At 44.6% G+C, this 18,866-nt stretch overlaps 1 protein-coding gene across 4 annotated transcripts in view; it reads left to right on the top strand.

Annotated features, from left to right (window-relative positions):
• Positions 1-18,866, top strand: part of LOC126235753 (serpin B8-like) — a 125,017-nt gene that overhangs the window by 45,371 nt on the left and 60,780 nt on the right. For all 4 annotated transcript variants that reach the window (XM_049944545.1, XM_049944549.1, XM_049944548.1 and 1 more), the window contains exons 5-6: positions 8,511-8,725; positions 10,344-10,529. In XM_049944545.1, coding sequence (XP_049800502.1) covers positions 8,511-8,725; positions 10,344-10,529 — 401 coding nt within the window. The remainder of the gene's footprint in view (positions 1-8,510; positions 8,726-10,343; positions 10,530-18,866) is intronic.

The following is an 18,866-nucleotide window of genomic DNA, read 5'->3' as shown; positions in this document are numbered from 1 at the left end:
AAAATGATGTTCTTGTAAGTTTCCTATTTGATCAGAATAAAATTTTATAACTACTTTGCGCATAATAATTACAATGGCTCTGAGCACTATGCGACTTAACTTCTGAGGTCATCAGTCGCCTAGAACTTAGAACTAATTAAACCTAACTAACCTAAGGACATCACACACATCCATGCCCGAGGCAGGATTCGAACCTGCGACCGTAGCGGTCGCGCGGTTACACACTGTAGCGCCTAGAACCGCTGGGACACTCCGGCCGGCTCATTGACTGGTATCCGTAGATTTTTGACACATCGGTCCCTTCGACCGCTGTGTCAAAAACCTACGTACAACAGTCATTGAATGCTGGCCCTCATTTTGATTGGACCAGAGGTGGGAATCTACCTACATGTCGGTCAGAGGGCCTGAAGATGACGTAATACGTGGTCTGTTCAAAAAATTACGGAACTTTGTGGTCCACAAAATTTTTATACGCTTTTTATTGTCATAGCCTCCATCGAAATACTATCCTGCACAATTGATGCATCGCTCCCACCACCGTTTCCACTTCCGGAAGCAGTCTTTGGAGCACCTCTTGATGGATCGCAAGAAGCACAGTCTACTAATTTTCTCTTATCTCGTCTACCATTGTTAATCTTCGATCTTTCAACGCATTTTTCACCGTTGGAAATAAAAAAATGTCCGCAGGGGCGAGTTCTGGAGGATGAGGCAGCACATTGGTTTCGTCTTTTGTGCAGTAGTCACCTACCAACAGGGATGAATGTGCGAGTGCGTTATCATGATGCAAGAGGCATTAGTTGCCACATTTCAGGCAGTTTCCTTCTCACATTTTCTCGCAGGCGTCGCAACACGTCCCGATAGTACGACAGATTAACGGTTTTTCCTGTGGCACGAATTGATGAGGAACTAATCCTTCAGAGTCAAAGAAAACTATCAGCATGGCTTTGACATCTGATCTGACGAGCTCTTTTGGTCTTGGAGAACCTTTCCCGACTCACTGTGTAGACTGAACCGTGGTCTCATCGTCATAGCCGTCGACCCACGTCTCATCGTCAGTTATGGTTCTCTTAAGGAACATCTCGTTCTCATTTGCGCGAACCAAAACTTCTTCACAGATTGCGAGGCGACGGTCTTTCTGGTCTTGACTCATGGGACGAACTTGGCGGCAACACAATGCATTCCAAGATGCCGTGTCAGGATTTCATGACGTGATCGAAATGAATTGTTACATTCTTCTGCACTGTTTCGGACAATGAGTCTTCGTACCGGTACGCACAGTTTCATTGAAGTTCATGACATGAGCGTTGAAGACGTCGAAGGGTCTCCTTGAAGGAGAGTCGTCTTTAAATTCTGTCCGGGCATTTTTGGACTGTGTGAACCATTCGTAAAACCGAATACTGCTTGAGCACTCATCATTGTAGGCGTCTTGCATTATTTGGCGTGTCTCTATAAAGGTTTTCTTGCGTTTCACGAAAAATTAATTCAGACGCGTTGCTCTTGTAACTCTGCCATGTCGAAATTGGCAAACTCAGCACTGAAAAATAACTAACAGACATACAACGATGAAGCTTCCGGCAGTTACACATGAAACACAAATGTGAGCAGGGATGCCAAACACATTTCGCTTCAACACACCACTGGCGCGAAATTACGAATGTTCCGGAATTTTTTGAACAGATCTCGTACATCGATAAAACTGGTTGCACAATAAAGTAACAATTGGAAATTTAGATGGCTGAAAGGTGTTTACAGTCTACATTCCAATCCGAATTTATGGCCGAGCGGTTCTAGGCGCTTCAGTCTGGAACCGCGCGACTGCTACGGTCGCAGGTTCGAATCTTGCCTCGGGCATGGATGTGTGTGACGTTCTTAGGTTAGTTAGTTTTAAGTAGATCTAAGTTCTAGGGGACTGATGACCTCAGATGTTTAAGTCCCATAGTACTCAGAGCCATTTTTTTTACCCGAATTTGGTTGACACACATATCCCTAAATATTGGATTTAATTGACAGACTACAACTCTCGACTCAGATTTTTTTGAGACATTTCGTAAGTCATCTATGCATTTGTATTGGTGTTTTAATCAGTTAATATTAATCATATATCGTCTCTTAGTTGGAGTTATTTATTTGTACTGTGGTTTTTCAACTTCGTCTATTGCTTGTGATACCTCAATAGCTTTAAAATCCTTTTCAAATAATGTGTCGACAAATAAGATGAGGGAGTGGAATAGCTCATGAAAGCTGTCCGTCGCAAAATATTTTATGCCACAGCAAATGATCCGTGATTCTCCTTTCCAGTCGCGCGGGATTAGCCGAGCGGTCTGCGGCGCTGCAGTCATGGACTGTGCGGCTGGTCCCGGCGGAGGTTCGAGTCCTCTGTCGGGCATGGGTGTGTGTGTTTGTCCTTAGGATACTTTAGGTTAAGTAGTGTGTAAGCTGACTGACGACCTTAGCAGTTAAGTCCCATAAGATTTCACAGACATTTGAACATTTCTCCTTTCCAATAAATATTAGGAATGGAGGAAGAGGGTGGAGAATTGAGCTCGGCTTGTCGAATGACGTGATACATCGGGTGTTCAGGTCGTCCCATGCTACGAGTATGCACAATATGAATGGCGCGTAGTCAGAAGAGAGAACATGTTCCGGGTTTCCTGCGGACAAGGTTCTGGAGCATCACACCGTGCGAGTGAATGTGTGCTGCAATTGGAAACGTACTCGAAAGTAGAAGTACATGGAGCGGTACGATTCTTGTGGGCAAACCGTCTAAACTGCACACAAAATCGTTGTGAAATTCTGGTGGTACAGGGACCAAATGCTATGATTCGCTTTCAGCCGCAGCGAAACGGTGCTAACGTTTTGTCTTAGGCCGCAGGAACGTGGGTGCTGCTCATCGGAAAGAAAGGACAAAAAAAGGCCGTCGACATCGACCACAAACGACAGTGCCTAGTGAATGTTTCAGGACAGAGAAAAAGAGAATTTTCAACGCTGAGGACCTTCACATAGCTGTTCTCGAATGGTTTCCCAACCAAGCCGCGGATTTCTATCGTCAAGGAAATGAGCTATTGGTTGACTGTTACGATCTGCGTTGAAAGAGACTTGGTGACTATGTTGCAAATCACTGAAATGTATCAGAGTCACCCTGAAGCGTAATTCATCATTCAATAATGTATGTAACTTAGTTTTAGAAATCCCCTGGTAGACCAATAAATGTGAGTTGATATAGAAGACATAGAGTATCCAGTATTAGAGGCGGAGTTTTGTAAGACCTGCATCAGGTAATGTTGTGTACATAGTTCCGCGTAGTCAGCGCGTACACAACTCTCCCACTAGAGCGCGCCCCGCTAAGCACAACAGCGCAGGCGCAGCGTTCGTCCGTCTCCGCACTACGAGATGGCGCTGTCTTAGAGACGGACCAAATTCTGCTTCCGCCGATCCGCGTATTAATATGTCACGCAGTCAATGAGATTTCTGCTAACGTAGAACCTTTTCTCCTCGCGGATCGCACTCGCGCAGTGATACCTGAACGCTCGAGGTATTATAACGAGTGTACAGACCTCCGATTAGTCAGTCTGTGTCAGTCTGTACCAGTCTGCATTAGTCTGTACCAGTCTATAGTCAAGTTTCAGTCTGCGCCTAATAAGATTATCATATTCCTGTACATTGCCATGAACATAAATGTATAGACATTTTGTCAAGTATCAGAGATATGTGAGAATAAGATTAATGTACCAAGACCAAAGGAACTTCAGATTGTCAATTGTAAATAGCATCCATAATCAACTTTAGTAAGGTTTATGATTGTTATTATTTTAATAAATGTGTGTGAAAATTAATCAAGTTCTGTTTAAAGTTGGTCACCATCAATCTGCTACTCTAAGCGTGCAAATGGCATTTCTGTCATCTGACCTAACGGCAGAAGATAAGCACGCCACGATAAGACCACGAGACATATTGCTGACACTTGCCTACTTCGCTAGAGCGACAAGTCAAATAATCTGATGGTGTGTGTACCGAAGATCTTACAGTACGTACACCACAGGTAACGCACCAGGGACAGATAACATTGCTTCGGAGTTTCTAAAATCATTGGTGGAAGTGGCGATCAAACGGCTATTCAAGTTGAAGTGAAGAATAAATGACACTTGAGGAATACCACCGGACTTTTAGAAAAATATCATCCACGCAATCCTGAAGACAGCAAGGGCAGATAACTGCGAGAACTATTGCACAATCAGCATAACGCCTCATGCATCCAAGATGCTGATAAGAATAATATTCTCTACAGAATTGGCGAAGAAATATTTTTGTGCTGGTAAGTTCCTATGGGACCAAACTGCTGAGGTCATCGGTCCCTAGGATTACTCACTACTTAATCTAACTTACGATAAGGACAACAGACACACCCATGCCCGAGGGAGAACTCGAACCTCCGACGGTGGAAGCCGCGCGAACCGTGAAAAGGCGCGTGTCTACAACACGCGGCTGACGAAGAAAGGAACACATGGAAAGCAGTGACAGGATGGCGGGGAGGGACGATAGGACATGTGTTAAAAAATCACTGAATAACTTGTGTGGTACTAGATAGCAGTAGAGGATAAAAACTTCAAAAAAAAAAATGGTTCAAATGGCTCTGAGCACTATGGGACTTAACATCTATGGTCATCAGTCCCCTAGAACTTAGAACTACTTAAACCTAACTAACCTAAGGACAGCACACAACACCCAGCCATCACGAGGCAGAGAAAATCCCTGACCCCGCCGGGAATCGAACCCGGGAACCCGGGCGTGGGAAGCGAGAACGCTACCGCACGACCACGAGATGCGGGCATAAAAACTTCAGGCGAGGACAAAGACTGGAGTATATCCAAAAGATAATTGAGGATGTAGGGTGCAAGTGCTACTCTGAGATGAAAAAGTTGACTCTGTAACGATTTGCTTGAATGATACCCATGCTCCCTTCTCATTTAAGGTCACTGTAGATTCAAAGTTAACATCAAACATCAATTTTCTAATGTCAGGTACGACAAAGTCGCCTTCATTTGGTTTAGCTTCTGAAAGGTGTGGAAACGTTTGGCAGAGATACTTAAAACTTGGTCCATTTTTAGGCAAAAGCCTTTACAAACTGTCTCATTATGCCTAACTTTATATTTAGAGGCTAGTTCTTTCTGCACCAGTGCTGATCCCTAACCCAACTGTCCCATTCACACAAGAAACATGGAAATTTGGTAACGCCACCTTGTTGACCAAGAAGCATGCATGTTACTTTTAGATCGCCACATATCATCCAACCATGAGCAGAATAGCCTATTTTATTTAGCACTATTTCTAGGTTTTCATAGCTTTCTTTCATATGTACAGACTGTCCAACAGGTACAGATGCATACATGTTACCATTGTGTAATAAAACAGCCTTTAAACTAGTTTTGGATGAATCAATCAACAGCCTCCAGTCTTCCTTTTTGTATTAAATACCAAACTCATTCATCAGACTGGGAATGTATGAGCAGTATACTAAATCATCTTTTTGTTGAAAAAACGTGGAAAATTGCTGCTCTCACTTCTATACATGTATATGGCGGTTCCAACTGTCAACAATTTCTTTTCTTTTAATCTAGAGCCAAGCAATTCAGCTTTTCCTGTTTAAACCCAGATCCATAACCAAATCGTTAAGCTCGGTCTAAGTGGCCGTGCGGTTAAAGGCGCTGCAGTCTGGAACCGCAAGACCGCTACGGTCGCAGGTTCGAATCCTGCCTCGGGCATGGATGTTTGTGATGTCCTTAGGTTAGTTAGGTTTAACTAGTTCTAAGTTCTAGGGGACTAATGACCTCAGCGGTTGAGTCCGATAGTGCTCAGAGCCATTTTTTGAAGCTCGGTCTGATAAAACAATTTGGGCTCTAGACTTTCTGTATTACAATGGAATTCATCATCATCTGGTTCATCTAAATCACACTGTACGTCAGAAAATATTTCTGTTGGAATAGAATTTAAATCATCTGGTGGTTCAGGAACTGGCAAATTTACACCATGCCCTACCGGTCGGATGGCAGACAGACGGTTATGGTAGCTTATTACCTTCTTGTTTATCGAATTATGACCAGTAATATGAACAATGCAAAAGTAGCAATTATCGGAATGATTTCTTGGCTCCCTCTGTATCATACAGGGTGTTTCAAAAGTGACCGGTATATTTGAAACGGCAATAAAAACTAAACGAGCAGCGATAGAAATACACCGTTTGTTGCAATATGCTTGGGACAACAGTACATTTTCAGGTGGACAAACTTTCGAAATTACAGTAGTTACAATTTTCAACAACAGATGGCGCTGCAAGTGATGTGAAAGATATAGAAGACAACGCAGTCTGTGGGTGCGCCATTCTGTACGTCATCTTTCTGCTGTAAGCGTGTGCTGTTCACAACGTGCAAATGTGCTGTAGACAACATGGTTTATTCCTTAGAACCGAGGATTTTTCTGGTGTTGGAATTCCACCGCCTAGAACACAGTGTTGTTGCAACAAGACGAAGTTTTCAACGGAGGTTTAATGTACCCAAAGGACCGAAAAGCGATACAATAAAGGATCTGTTTGAAAAATTTCAATGGACTGGGAACGTGACGGATGAACGTGCTGGAAAGGTAGGGCGACCGCATACGGCAACCACAGAGGGCAACGCGCAGCTAGTGCAGCAGGTGATCCAACAGCGGCCTCGGGTTTCCGTTCGCCGTGTTGCAGCTGCGGTCCAAATGACGCCAACGTCCACGTATCGTCTCATGCGCCAGAGTTTACACCTCTATCCATACAAAATTCAAACGCGGCAACCCCTCAGCGCCGCTACCATTGCTGCACGAGAGACATTCGCTAACGATATAATGCACAGGATTGATGACGGCGATATGCATGTGGGCAGCATTTGGTTTACTGACGAAGCTTATTTTTACCTGGACGACTTCGTCAATAAACAGAACTGGCGCATATGGGGAACCGAAAAGCCCCATGTTGCAGTCCCATCGTCCCTGCATCCTCAAAAAGCACTGGTCTGGGCCGCCATGTCTTCCAAAGGAATCATTAGCCCATCTTTCAGATCCGAAACGATTACTGCATCACGCTATCTGGACATTCTTCGTGAATTTGTGGCGGTACAAACTGCCTTAGACGACACTGCGAACACCTCGTGGTTTAAGCAAGATGGTGCCCGGCCACATCGCACGGCCGACGTCTTTAATTTCCTGAATGAATATTTCGATGATCGTGTGATTGCTTTGGGCTATCCGAAACATACAGGAGGCGGCGTGGATTGGCCTCCCTATTCGCCAGACATGAACCCCTGTGACTTCTTTCTGTGGGGACACTTGAAAGACCAGGTGTACCGCCAGAATCCAGAAACAATTGAACAGCTGAAGCAGTACATCTCATCTGCATGTGAAGCCATTCCGCCAGACACGTTGTCAAAGGTTTCGGGTAATTTCATTCAGAGACTACGCCATATTATTGCTACGCATGGTGGATATGTGGAAAATATCGTACTATAGAGTTTCCCAGACCGCAGCGCCATCTTTTGTTGAAAATTGTAACTACTGTAATTTCGAAAGTTTGTCTGCCTGAAAATGTACTGTTGTCCCAAGCATATTGCAACAAACGGTGTATTTCTATCGCTGCTCGTTTAGTTTTTATTGCCGTTTCAAATATACCGGTCATTTTTGAAACACCCTGTATGAACAGCCAATCTAAAGGCTTTTTCCTCCTTTTTGGACCATTTTCTCAGATCTTCAACACACACATAACATACCTTATGCGGTGCTCAAGATTTTTCTTGATCACCAAGTTTAGATCCAAAGTATGATAGATAAACCTTTTTCACAAAGTCTGTAATGTTTCTTTGGTCTTTTGCAATCACAAGTTCACCACAAATACAACAAAAACTGTCAGCAGAGTTTTTACAACCACGATTAGACATTGTACTGAGCACAGGTACAGGAAACGGGAAAGTGAGGTTCGGCTGACAGTAAACAAAACACCATCTGTTAACACAGAAATATAACTGACATTTTTTTGCCACAAAATGTTTTTCAGCAGTGCTACCAACGTCATCTACTTCATTACTCCTCCTTTTAAAATTATTTTAACTATATAAAAGCTGTTAATTTAAAAAAATCGCTTAATTTAATACATTTAGCTGTAAAATGTGAAGAAATGGTGGCTGATACAGTTTTTTAAGAATCATAGTTGGATTTCCCGCCCTAAAAGACATAAGAATAAGGTATTTTCAGCAAAAAAGTTTTTCCTTCGTTGGCATGTGTAACCAATGATTTGGACAGAGTCCAAGTAAAAATGTTATCAGTAGAGCGAACATCACAACAATGGAATCGTACTTCGTTTTTATCCTGTAACAGTCATTTCTTATGCATTACGAGTCCATTTTGTAAAATTATCAATGAAATTTTTGTTGCAATCCTGTATCGTAATATAAAAACGATTTTTCTCCCTTTCTACATTTGGTGTTCCACTTTCACAGGCGTTTTGGATGCTGAAACACTCATGGTGCTTGTCAACGCTATTTACTTTAAGGGTGAATGGCTTAAGGTATTTTACGAGGATGAAACCAAGCCTACACCTTTCCATTTACCGTCGGGAACGACGGAAGATGTTGATATGATGTACGTCGAGGGCCTTTTCCAGTATGCTGACTTAACTGAATTAAATACGCAGGCGCTTATGCTTCCTTACAAGGTAATTTGCTTCACAATTTTCCACATATTTAATTCTTCATATAATTTTAGGAATGAGCAATACTACTAGTGAGAATTAAATAAAAATTTGCATAAATATTTCAAAGGACAGAAATGTTACTAGTTAAAATAACCACGTTTCTGCAGCCGGTGTCACACTCATTAAAATCCCTTCTCAGTGCTTGTGCTTAGCAACTGCAGGAACGTCGGTTATTTTAGAGTTTCAGTATTTTAAGCATTTCATAAGATCGCTGTACACCCTGCAGGATTTTAATGAGGTTATAGCGCAAGCTCTAGTTACATTTTCACTTCAGAACTTTAAGTTGCAGAAAATTTCATGAGTATTATGAGGTGTGTTCAAAAGAAAAGGTACGAAACATCACTGTAGGTATAACTGAAGTGTTTATTGAAAAGTAATCAACAGGGGTCTGAGCACAACAATTTCAATTTCACTGTTTCAAGAGCCGAAGAGTTCCCTGTGTCCTTCAGTTCGTCGTTTGAGTTAAAGGGCTTCTCGGAGGGTTTTTTTTCCGAGCACAGTCACTATTCGGTAAGCAGCTCAGGCCGTTTTCTCTTGATTACTTGGGTGGGCTACGGAGTATCTAATAGTACACGTCACTCTTAATGACTTAATGGTTTCTCCTAGCTCGATGTAGTCGATGAGTATCAGACCTCGGACGTCGAAAAAGACGGAGAGCAGCACCTTGTCTGCTGAGAACGCAACTTTGAATTTTTTAGGGATAGGTAACGACGCTTCCATCGCGTCCATAGATGTCTCAGTACGTTATCCCAAAGCGGCTAACGTCAATTTCAGCTGGTTTGGTTGCTGCGACAATGCGTACCTTTTCATTTGAAAACTCCTTATACTGTTGTAGTTCACAAGAAAAACGTCTTTTGCATACTTTACTGTAAAAACTTCAATGAACTGTTTTAAATCTATAGCCTGAACGTATAAACGATAACCTATATGTAAAAAAATCGTGTTGTGTTTCAGGTCGCTCTCTCGAGATGCATTGTAACTAAGGCGAAACGCGTCTGAGTGCTTAAGTTAAATAAAAAAATTTCATGTGCAGAATGAAAAAGGCGTTTCTCTTGTGAACTACTGGAAGTTATATACAGCTGTTACGGAAATTCCCACAACTAGAAACTTGTTTCTCCTTATGTTGTAGTTCTAAATGGACAAATTTTTATTTTTATTGTAAAATTATCTTCTTTCATGGCCCAAGTAAAATATACAGTGGAAAGATATTTTCTGATTACCTAATCAATTTTATACATATTATATTCCAGGTGCGAATCACAATTTTTTTTTGACATCAGGTAATTAATTTCGGTCCATAATTACGGTCTTCAGACCTGAGTACATACACTTCCTAATCATATCGAGCCGACATATGTAAAAGTGGTGCAGTCACAATGCCGACTCGATATGATTAGCAAACTGTGTGTACTCGGGTATGAAGATGGTAATCGTGGACAGAAATACTTACTCGATGTATAAAAAAATTTTATGAACCGTAACTGGAGTAAAAATACATAAATATCTCCTTGTATCGCTTGGAAATTTTGCTGCAACTATGTTTGAATTCGGTCTAATCAGTTTCCGTTTTCTTCCTCAGGATTGGAATCTGAATATGGTGGTATTGTTACCAAAAGAAGTGAATGGTTTGCAAGAGCTCGAGAGAAATCTTGACAAAGTTGATGTGTCGGACATTATGAAGAGAATGACCAACAACAAGGTCTTTGTATATTTACCGAAATTCAAAATGGAATACTTCAAGTCTCTAAAAGACACTCTGATAACAGTGAGTTTAATATTTTCAAACTCATAATAAGTCAGATATGTCTAATAAGTAATATTTAACGTAAACTTTTCCTCATAATAACGTCACAAAATCTGCCCGAAAGAGGTTCGCACTACCCTTTGTTGCATAGGAGGTGTTTTATTAATCTGAAACCGCTTTCTTCATACTCTTTTGACATCAGGGAATCACTACGTAAAGCTACACGTGTAATGGAAGTAAGAATAAACTTGCAATCTAACTGTAGTTGCTAACTAGGCAGTACGTCTTGTGTATGCTGTTCTATCAACATACTTCGACTGGTCGTGTCAATACCAGCGTGTGAACGAATTGTCGCTTTTTGGGAATAAAAGTGTTGTCAGCGCGTGGAGGAGGCCGTGTTCTCGAAGCGACATTACTCCAACTTTCTACAAAACCCTGAAGAATTTGCCTGTAGGGGTCGTCTGTGCCAGCAACACCTGCTGATGGCAGCCACTTACAAATTATCGTATCGTATACGTTCACCCCACAACAACAACAGAACTACATAATCTCAGTTGTTTCTTCTTTTTAAGATAACTGGGGAGGCTGTAGCGACTCAAGCAATATACAAGTCTCTATCCTATACACTACTGGCCATTAAAATTGCTACACCAAGAAGAAATGCAGATGATAAACGGATATTCATTGGATGAATATATTATACTAAAAATGACATGTGATTACATTTTCACGCAGTTTGGGTGCATAGATCCTGAGAAATCAGTACCCAGAATAACCACTCTGGCCGTAATAACGGCCTTGATACGCCTGGACATTGAGTCAAACAGAGCTTGGATGGCGTGTACAGGTACAGCTGCCCATGCAGCTTCAACACGATACCACAGTCCATCAAGAGTAGTGACTGGCGTATTGTGACAAGACAGTTGCTCGGCCACCACTAACCAGACGTTTTCAATTGGTGAGAGATTTGGAGAATGTGCTGGCCAGGGCAGCAGTCGAACATTTTCTGAATCCAGAAGGGTCCGTACAGGACCTGCAACATGCGCTCGTGCATTGTCTTGTTGAAATGTAGGGTTTCGCAGGAATCGAATGAAGGTTAGAGCCACGGGTCATAACACATCTGAAATGTATCGTCCACTGTTCAAAGTGCCGTCATTGCGAACAAGAGGTGACCGAGACGTGTAACCAATGGCACCCCCTACCATCACGCCGGGCGATACTCCAGTATGGCGATGACGAATACATGCTTCCATTGTGCGTTCACCGCGACGTCGCCAAACACGGATGCGACCATCATGATGCTGTAAACAGAATCTGGATTCATCCGAAAAAATGACGTTTTGCCATTCGAGCACCCAGGTTCGTCGTTGAGTACACCAACAGAGGCGCTCCTGTCTGTGATGCAGCGTCAAGGGTAACCGCAGCCATGGTCTCCGAGCTGATAGTCCATGCTGCTGCAAACGTCGTCGAACTGTTCGTGCAGATGGTTGTTGTCTTGCAGGCGTCCCCATTTGTTGACTGAGGGATCGAGACGTGGCTGCACGATCCGTTACACCCATGCGTATAAGATGCCTGTCATCTCGACTGCTATAATACGAGGCCGTTGGGATCCAGGACAGCGTTCCGTATTACCCTCCTGGACCCACCGATTCCATATTCTGCTAACAGTCATTGGATCCCGACGAACGCGAGCAGCAATGTCGCGATGCGATAAACGGCAATCGCGATAGGCTCCAGTCCGACGTTTATCAAAGTCGGAAACGTGATGGTACGCATTTCTCCTTCTTACACGAGGCATCACAACAACGTTTCACCAGGCAACGCCGGTCAACTGCTGTTTGTGTATGAGAAATCGGTTGGAAACTTTCCTCATGTCAGCACGTTGTAGGTGTCGCCACCGGCGCCAATCTTGTGTGAATGCTCTGAAAAGCTAATCATTTGCATATCACAGCATCTGCTTCCTGCCGGTTAAATTTCGCGTCTGTAGTACGTCATCTTCGTAGTGTAACAATTTTAATGGCCAGTAGTGTAATTTGCTTTCTGGGCGCCTGTTACGAACAACGGTTTAAAACCCCAGGACTGTGGTCAGCAGAAAAAGATGTAATATACCTGATTTTCCTAGATCAATGGCGTCCGCTTACTTTCACAGCAGCATTGTTAAACCTGCTCAAGGACTTCCATCTCACTTAATTATTCATTGCCGTTCTACAAAAATCTCAAGATTTTGTGACTTATAAACACAGCATAGTTGCAAGAGAACACAGAAAAATTGCCTACCTCAGAGAAGTATTCCAGCTCATCTTCTATTCAACATCTACATGAATGACCAATCGCCGACTCAAAGTACAAGAAGCTTCATGTATGCAGATGACATAGCATTTGCTGCACAGCGCAAAAGCTTTGACACTGTGGGGAGAAGTGCGCATCTTTTACAGAACAGATAAAGTTGTCGTTAGCCACATACTGTCTGGTACCGCGCGCAGCAGAATTTGAATCCGCGCTAGACGTTATGGACGTCTCTAGAGGTCTCTGCACCATCGCGCCGTAAGCTGTGGCGGCGAGCGCCTCCTGGCCCGCTTTTAGCGTGGGGGCGCCACGGCGGAACACGTGGTCCCAGCGGCCAATAGCGGCGCCCCCGATAGCATACTTAAGCGCCTGCCTCTCGCTCAGCCAGTTGGACAACATTGCACACACGGAACTCAATACCCCTATCACTACACAGGATCTCATTGCTACATTCCGCACAAAACGCAACACCGCTCCTGGTCACGATCGTGTCACCTACCGCCACCTTCGTGAAGCTCCTGTCTCTTTCCTCTCCACCCTGACCAGGCTCTACAATGTAGTCCTGTCCACCGGTTATTACCCCGACCTGTGGAAAACCTCCCACATCCTGATGTTCCTTAAACCCGGTAAACTGCCGTCCGCCGTCTCTTCCTGCCGTCCCATCAGCCTTACCTCGGTCTTCAGCAAGGTCCTGGAATCTATCCTCACCCGCCGTATCCACCAGCATCTCCGCCAGCACAGCCTCCTTCCCGTTACCCAGTGTGGCTTTCGGCCGTCCTTCTCCTTCACCTCACTCATCTCCTTGCCGACCAGCTTAATTCCCGTCGCTCTGCAATCTTCCTCTCCCTGGACCTCGAACGAGCTTATGCCCGCGTATGGCATTCCGGTCTCCTCTTCAAGCTCCAAACCTTCGCCCTTCCCATTAACTACGTCCGTCTGATCGGCTCCTATCTCTCCCACCGTCCTTCCTACGTCACCATCCATAACACGGATTCCTACACCTTTTTTCCCTCCGCCGGTGTGCCCCAAGGTTCCGTCCTCTCCCCCCTTCTGTACCTTTTGTATACGGCGGACATGCCGCCGCCGTCACCCCCCGTCGACCTTCTCCAGTTTGCCGATGACACCGCCTTCCTTGCCCTTGCCCCCACCCTGCAGCGTTCCCAACACCTTCTCCAATCCCATCTTCACCGGTTCACCGCTTGGTGCAACCAGTGGTTGCTTAAGGTCAATCCCTCCAAAAACAGGGCGATCATTGCAGGCAAAACCACCCCTTCCTTCTGCCTCCTTGATTTCTATCTCACCATCTATGCCCGTCCTATTGACCTTTGGCGGCACCCTTGACCGTCGACTCTCCTGGACCCCCCATCTCCGGACAATCCAAGCCGAGGCACGCTCCCGACTCCGTCTCTTCAAGCTCCTTTCCGGCCATACGTGGTGTCTGGACTCCTCCACCATACTCCACACCTATAAATCCCTCATCCGCCCTATCCTATGTTATGCCCATCCAGCCTGGATCTCCGCCCCCCCTACCTTTTATAAATCCCTTCAAATCCTTGAACGCCATGCTCTCCGCCTCGCCTATCGCATCCGTCTCCCCTCCCCCACGCAGATCCTGTACGATCTCATTCCATTCCCCCACATCCTCCTTTCCCTTGAAAGGATACGGATCCTGTACACCTCCCGCAAACTCGATCCTCCTCACCCGCTTGTCTCGCCCATCCTCTCCCGGCCCCGCCCGCTGCTGCGCCTGTATTCCCACGTCCCACCCGGTCTCCATCTCCCCACCTCCTTACCCTCTCCCAAGATGGCATCCGTGAGCTCCCTCTCCCTGATGATGCCCTCCTCCCCTCCATCTACCCCTCCTATCAACTTTGATCCTCCCTTCCCACTTCCTGTGTTTTTTTCCTTTGGGCACCCTCCCTCCCTTCTCTCCTCCTTCCCTCCCTCCTCCCTTTCTCTCCACTTGTCACCCGGTCTTCCCCTACCCCCGTCCCTCTACTCCTCCTCCCATCTCCTCTGCCATTGGCATCTTTGCTCTCCCCTCTCCCTCCCCCTCACCCTTCTCCCCCTCTTGGCAGGTCCCCGGACTCGCACACATTACGTGAACATTAGCGCGCCGGAGATCATCGCCATCCGTTTCTCTTGTGTGCCGACGTGTTTTGTGTTTAGTGTTCACCGTCACATTCCATCGTTCACATGTGCCACCGACATCTTCAGTGTTTGTGCGTCGTGTCAACAGTTTGTAGTGTGGATTATCGTCGAGTGTGAATGGCTCCGTGGTTTTGTATTTATGTGTCTACTGTTTTATTATCCGCCGTTATGTAAATTCTGTGTATTTCTTATGTTTTTTCTCATTGTCTATTCTGCGGCTGAAGAGCAGAGTAGAATGCTGCTGCCAGCCTGCCTGTTGTACAGGTTTTAAAATCAAAATAAAGAAAAAAAAAAAAGCTCAGCCAGCCAGTCTAATCTCGCGTACGTCTGTTGACACATCGCCTCACGTTAGACAGCTTACTTACTTGTTCTGTGTCCGAGTGGACGTGTTTGTTAGGTTTCCTTTTGACTCCGTTGTTCGATCTCGTTGTTGTTTGTTCTGTCCTTCGTTGGTCGTGTCCGTCGTCTCGCGCTGTGTTGTTGTTCGCGGGCCTCTCCGCAGGTCCCGCCGCGCTTTCCATCATTTCTACCCCGCGACCGTCCCGGTCGCAGTTACAACATACCGAACGAGGAGGAACCCGAGTGCTGTATTATTATGCTCCTAAGCACCTGAGAATAACCTTGACAGAACATTTACATTCAATGTCATTGTAAGAACAGCGAAATTGGAATCTCCACACTAGGACGTCTGACTTGAAAACAGGCAGGGTCAATATGAGGCTAGCACTCTTCAACAATCGCTTCATTAACGACGGCGCTGTGTGCTTCTGCTGTGGAATATGCCTCTCCGATCTGGTGCACATGAAACACGTAGGCTAACTACAGGTTGCCTCAAGCCAATTCCGACAAACCTTATTACTCACTTCGATTAGCGGCACCTTCTGAAGTTGGTGGTGATAACGAGAGGCTTCCAGTGGACCTAACCGAGCGGGGTGGCGCAGTGGTTAGACACTGGACTCGCATTCGGGAGGACGACGGTTCAATCCCGCGTCCGGCCATCCTGATTTAGGTTTTCCGTGATTTCCCTAAATCACTCCAGGCAAATGCCGTGATGGTTCCTCTGAAAGGGCACGGCCGACTTCCTTCCCAATCCTTCCCTAATCTGATGAGACCGATGACCACGCTGTCTGGTCTCCTTCCCCAAACCAACCAACCAACCAACCAGTGGACCAGAACAGAGCCCACTGGTCGCATCGACACAAGCCTCAAACCATCGTCCTCAACGGTTGAGATTCTGTGATCATCGAAATAGCTTACCGAGTCTCCGTAAAAGGCAAACTGGAACTGTGGAAGACGCATGTGGATATCAGCAGCCTAGCAGCTAACTCCGAGGGCAAATTAAGAGCTGGCAGGTGCGGAAGTCGCTAAACGGATTACCATTCATAGTGGGGAGATCCAAGGACTGTATGAAGAAATAGGACTTGATGACATTTACTTCGGGTGCCGGCAAGAGTAAACCATAAGTCGCATCGCTCAGTGTCTTCTGTGCCAAACATCCAGCACAAAACATGAGATAATCTATGCCACGCTGAGCGCTTCACAGGTTGTGACATGAAGATAAAGGGTCACTACAACTGTTATATTTTCCCAGTCTGTTATCTGTTTTCTGATTTGATTGTCAGTCTGTGTATTTCTACGAGGGGGTGCCCTAAAGGAAGCGAACGTACTTTTTCTGAAATTATTCATTCGCATTTTATGCACAAACCTTCAGTCCCCTTCATCTACATCTACATCTACATCTACATCTACATCTACATGGATACTCTGCAAATCACATTTAAGTGCCTGGCAGAGGGTTCATCGAACCACCTTCACAATTCTCTATTATTCCAATATCGTATAGGGCGCGGGAAGAATGAACATCTATATCTTTCCGTACGAGCTCTGATTTCACTTATTTTATCGTGGTGATCGTTCCGCCGTATGTAGGTCGATGTGAACAAAACATTTTCGCATTCGGAGGAGAAAGTTGGTGATTGTAATTACGTGAAAAAATTCCGTCGCAATGAAAAACGCCTTTCTTTTAATGATTTCCAGCTCAAATCCCGTATCATTTCTGTGACACTCTCTCCCATATTTCGCGATAATACAAAACGTGCTGCCTTTCTTTGAACTTTTTCGATGTACTCCCTCAGTCCTACCTGGTAAGGATACCACACCGCGCAGCAGTATTCTAAAAGAGAACGGAGAAGCGTAGTGTAGGCAGTCTCCTTAGTAGGTCTGTTACATTTTCTAAGTGTCCTGCCAATAAAACGCAGCCTTTGGGTAGCCTTCCCCACAACATTTTATGTGTTCTTTCGGATTAAGTTGTTGGTAATTGTAATACCTAGGTATTTAGATGAATTTACGGCTTTTACATTAGACTGATTTATCATGTAACCGAAGTTTAACGAGTTCCTTTTAGTACTCGTGTGGATGACCTCACACTTTTCGTTATTTAGGGTCAACTGCCACTTTTCGCACCATTCAAAGTACTCTCCACTTGCAATAATAAACTTCTCTAATCTTTTATTCCAGTTTAGAAAACATTGGTTAAATTCATCTTTTGTGGTGATAGACAGTGGCTCCATCTTTTGTTATTCACCTCATCAATGCCTGCAAAATGCTTCCCTTTCATGTCTCGTTTCATTGTAGGAAAAAGAAAAGTCACATGGGGCAAAGTCGGGTGATTATGGGTGTGAGAAACAGGTATCACACCATTTTTGGTCAATAATTGTCGTACAGACAGGTGAATGTGAGCAAAGGCGTTGTCGTGATAGACAAACCGGTCACCGCACAGCCGCAAATCAGACCGCTTCCGCCGCATACTGTTGCACAGTCTTTTCAAAACTCCCAAGCAGACAGCCTGGTTAACCGTGTGACCCTACGGAACAAACTCTGAATGGACGGCTCCTCGCATATCGGAAAAACAAATCAGCGTGGTTTTAGTGATGATTTCACCTGATGTGTTTTCTTGGGGCGAGGTGAACTTTAAGTGTTCTACTGGCTTTATTGTTGCTTTGATTCAGGCCCATAAGCATAGCACGAAGTTTAGTCACGTGTGATAAATTTTTTTTAAAGTTTCGGTCATTTCGGGACTCTTCTTTCAAAGCACAGCATACTTCCGCACGACCTTGTTTTCATTCAAGCAGTCAGCAGTAGTAGTAAGAATTTGACAGCAACCCCATACATTGCCAAACTCCAAGTCACTCCCGACCGCTCTACAATTTCTTCAATGGTCCGTCGTCGACCTTCATTGATGACTGCAACAATGTTTTCAACATTTTCATGTGTTCAGGTCGTGAAAGGACGATCAGAACGAGATTTGTAATCAGCTAACTTTTACCATTTTTAGACGGGAAAACCACTCAGACACTTGACTTTTCCCCATAGCATCGTCCTTGTACGCCTTTATTAACGTTTCAAGTGTTTCTCTTCCACTTTTTTCGAGAAAAAAGCAAAAGTTCACCGTCGCATGCTGTTCATGAAAATCAGCCATTGCAAAAACGACAATTACACAAAACAGTTGTCACTATAAACTCTGCCGAAACTAGTCCTGACATTCTTCAGCAACAGTACTCGGCTTTCTGACCCATGTTCGCTCTGTGCGCTCCTACAAAATCTCTGCCTACCAAAAAATGAGTTCAGTTTCTTTTGGGTACACCCTCGTATGTCTCTGACTCGAGAATAGATAAATCAAAGGCTGCAAGATTCTTTTAACTCGTGATTGTCGTAGGAAAGTACCAACGCACGTTGGAATTAGAAGATAGTTTAGTCATGTTTCGTGTCGATATAATGTGCGAAAGTTGGATATCTCTAGCCGTGATAGAAAATGATATCAGGGTTACACAGCATCGGAACACTATCGTACAACCACTGTCGACCCCTACAGTCAAACATTTTGGCGATGGGTTCGTCTTTCAAGACGGTAGTGCACGAGTG

Source organism: Schistocerca nitens, chromosome 2 (assembly GCF_023898315.1).
Source record: "Schistocerca nitens isolate TAMUIC-IGC-003100 chromosome 2, iqSchNite1.1, whole genome shotgun sequence".
Classification (NCBI taxonomy): Eukaryota; Metazoa; Arthropoda; class Insecta; order Orthoptera; family Acrididae; genus Schistocerca; species Schistocerca nitens.
Note: the sequence above shows the minus strand (reverse complement) of the source record. Positions and strands in the feature narration are given on the sequence as shown.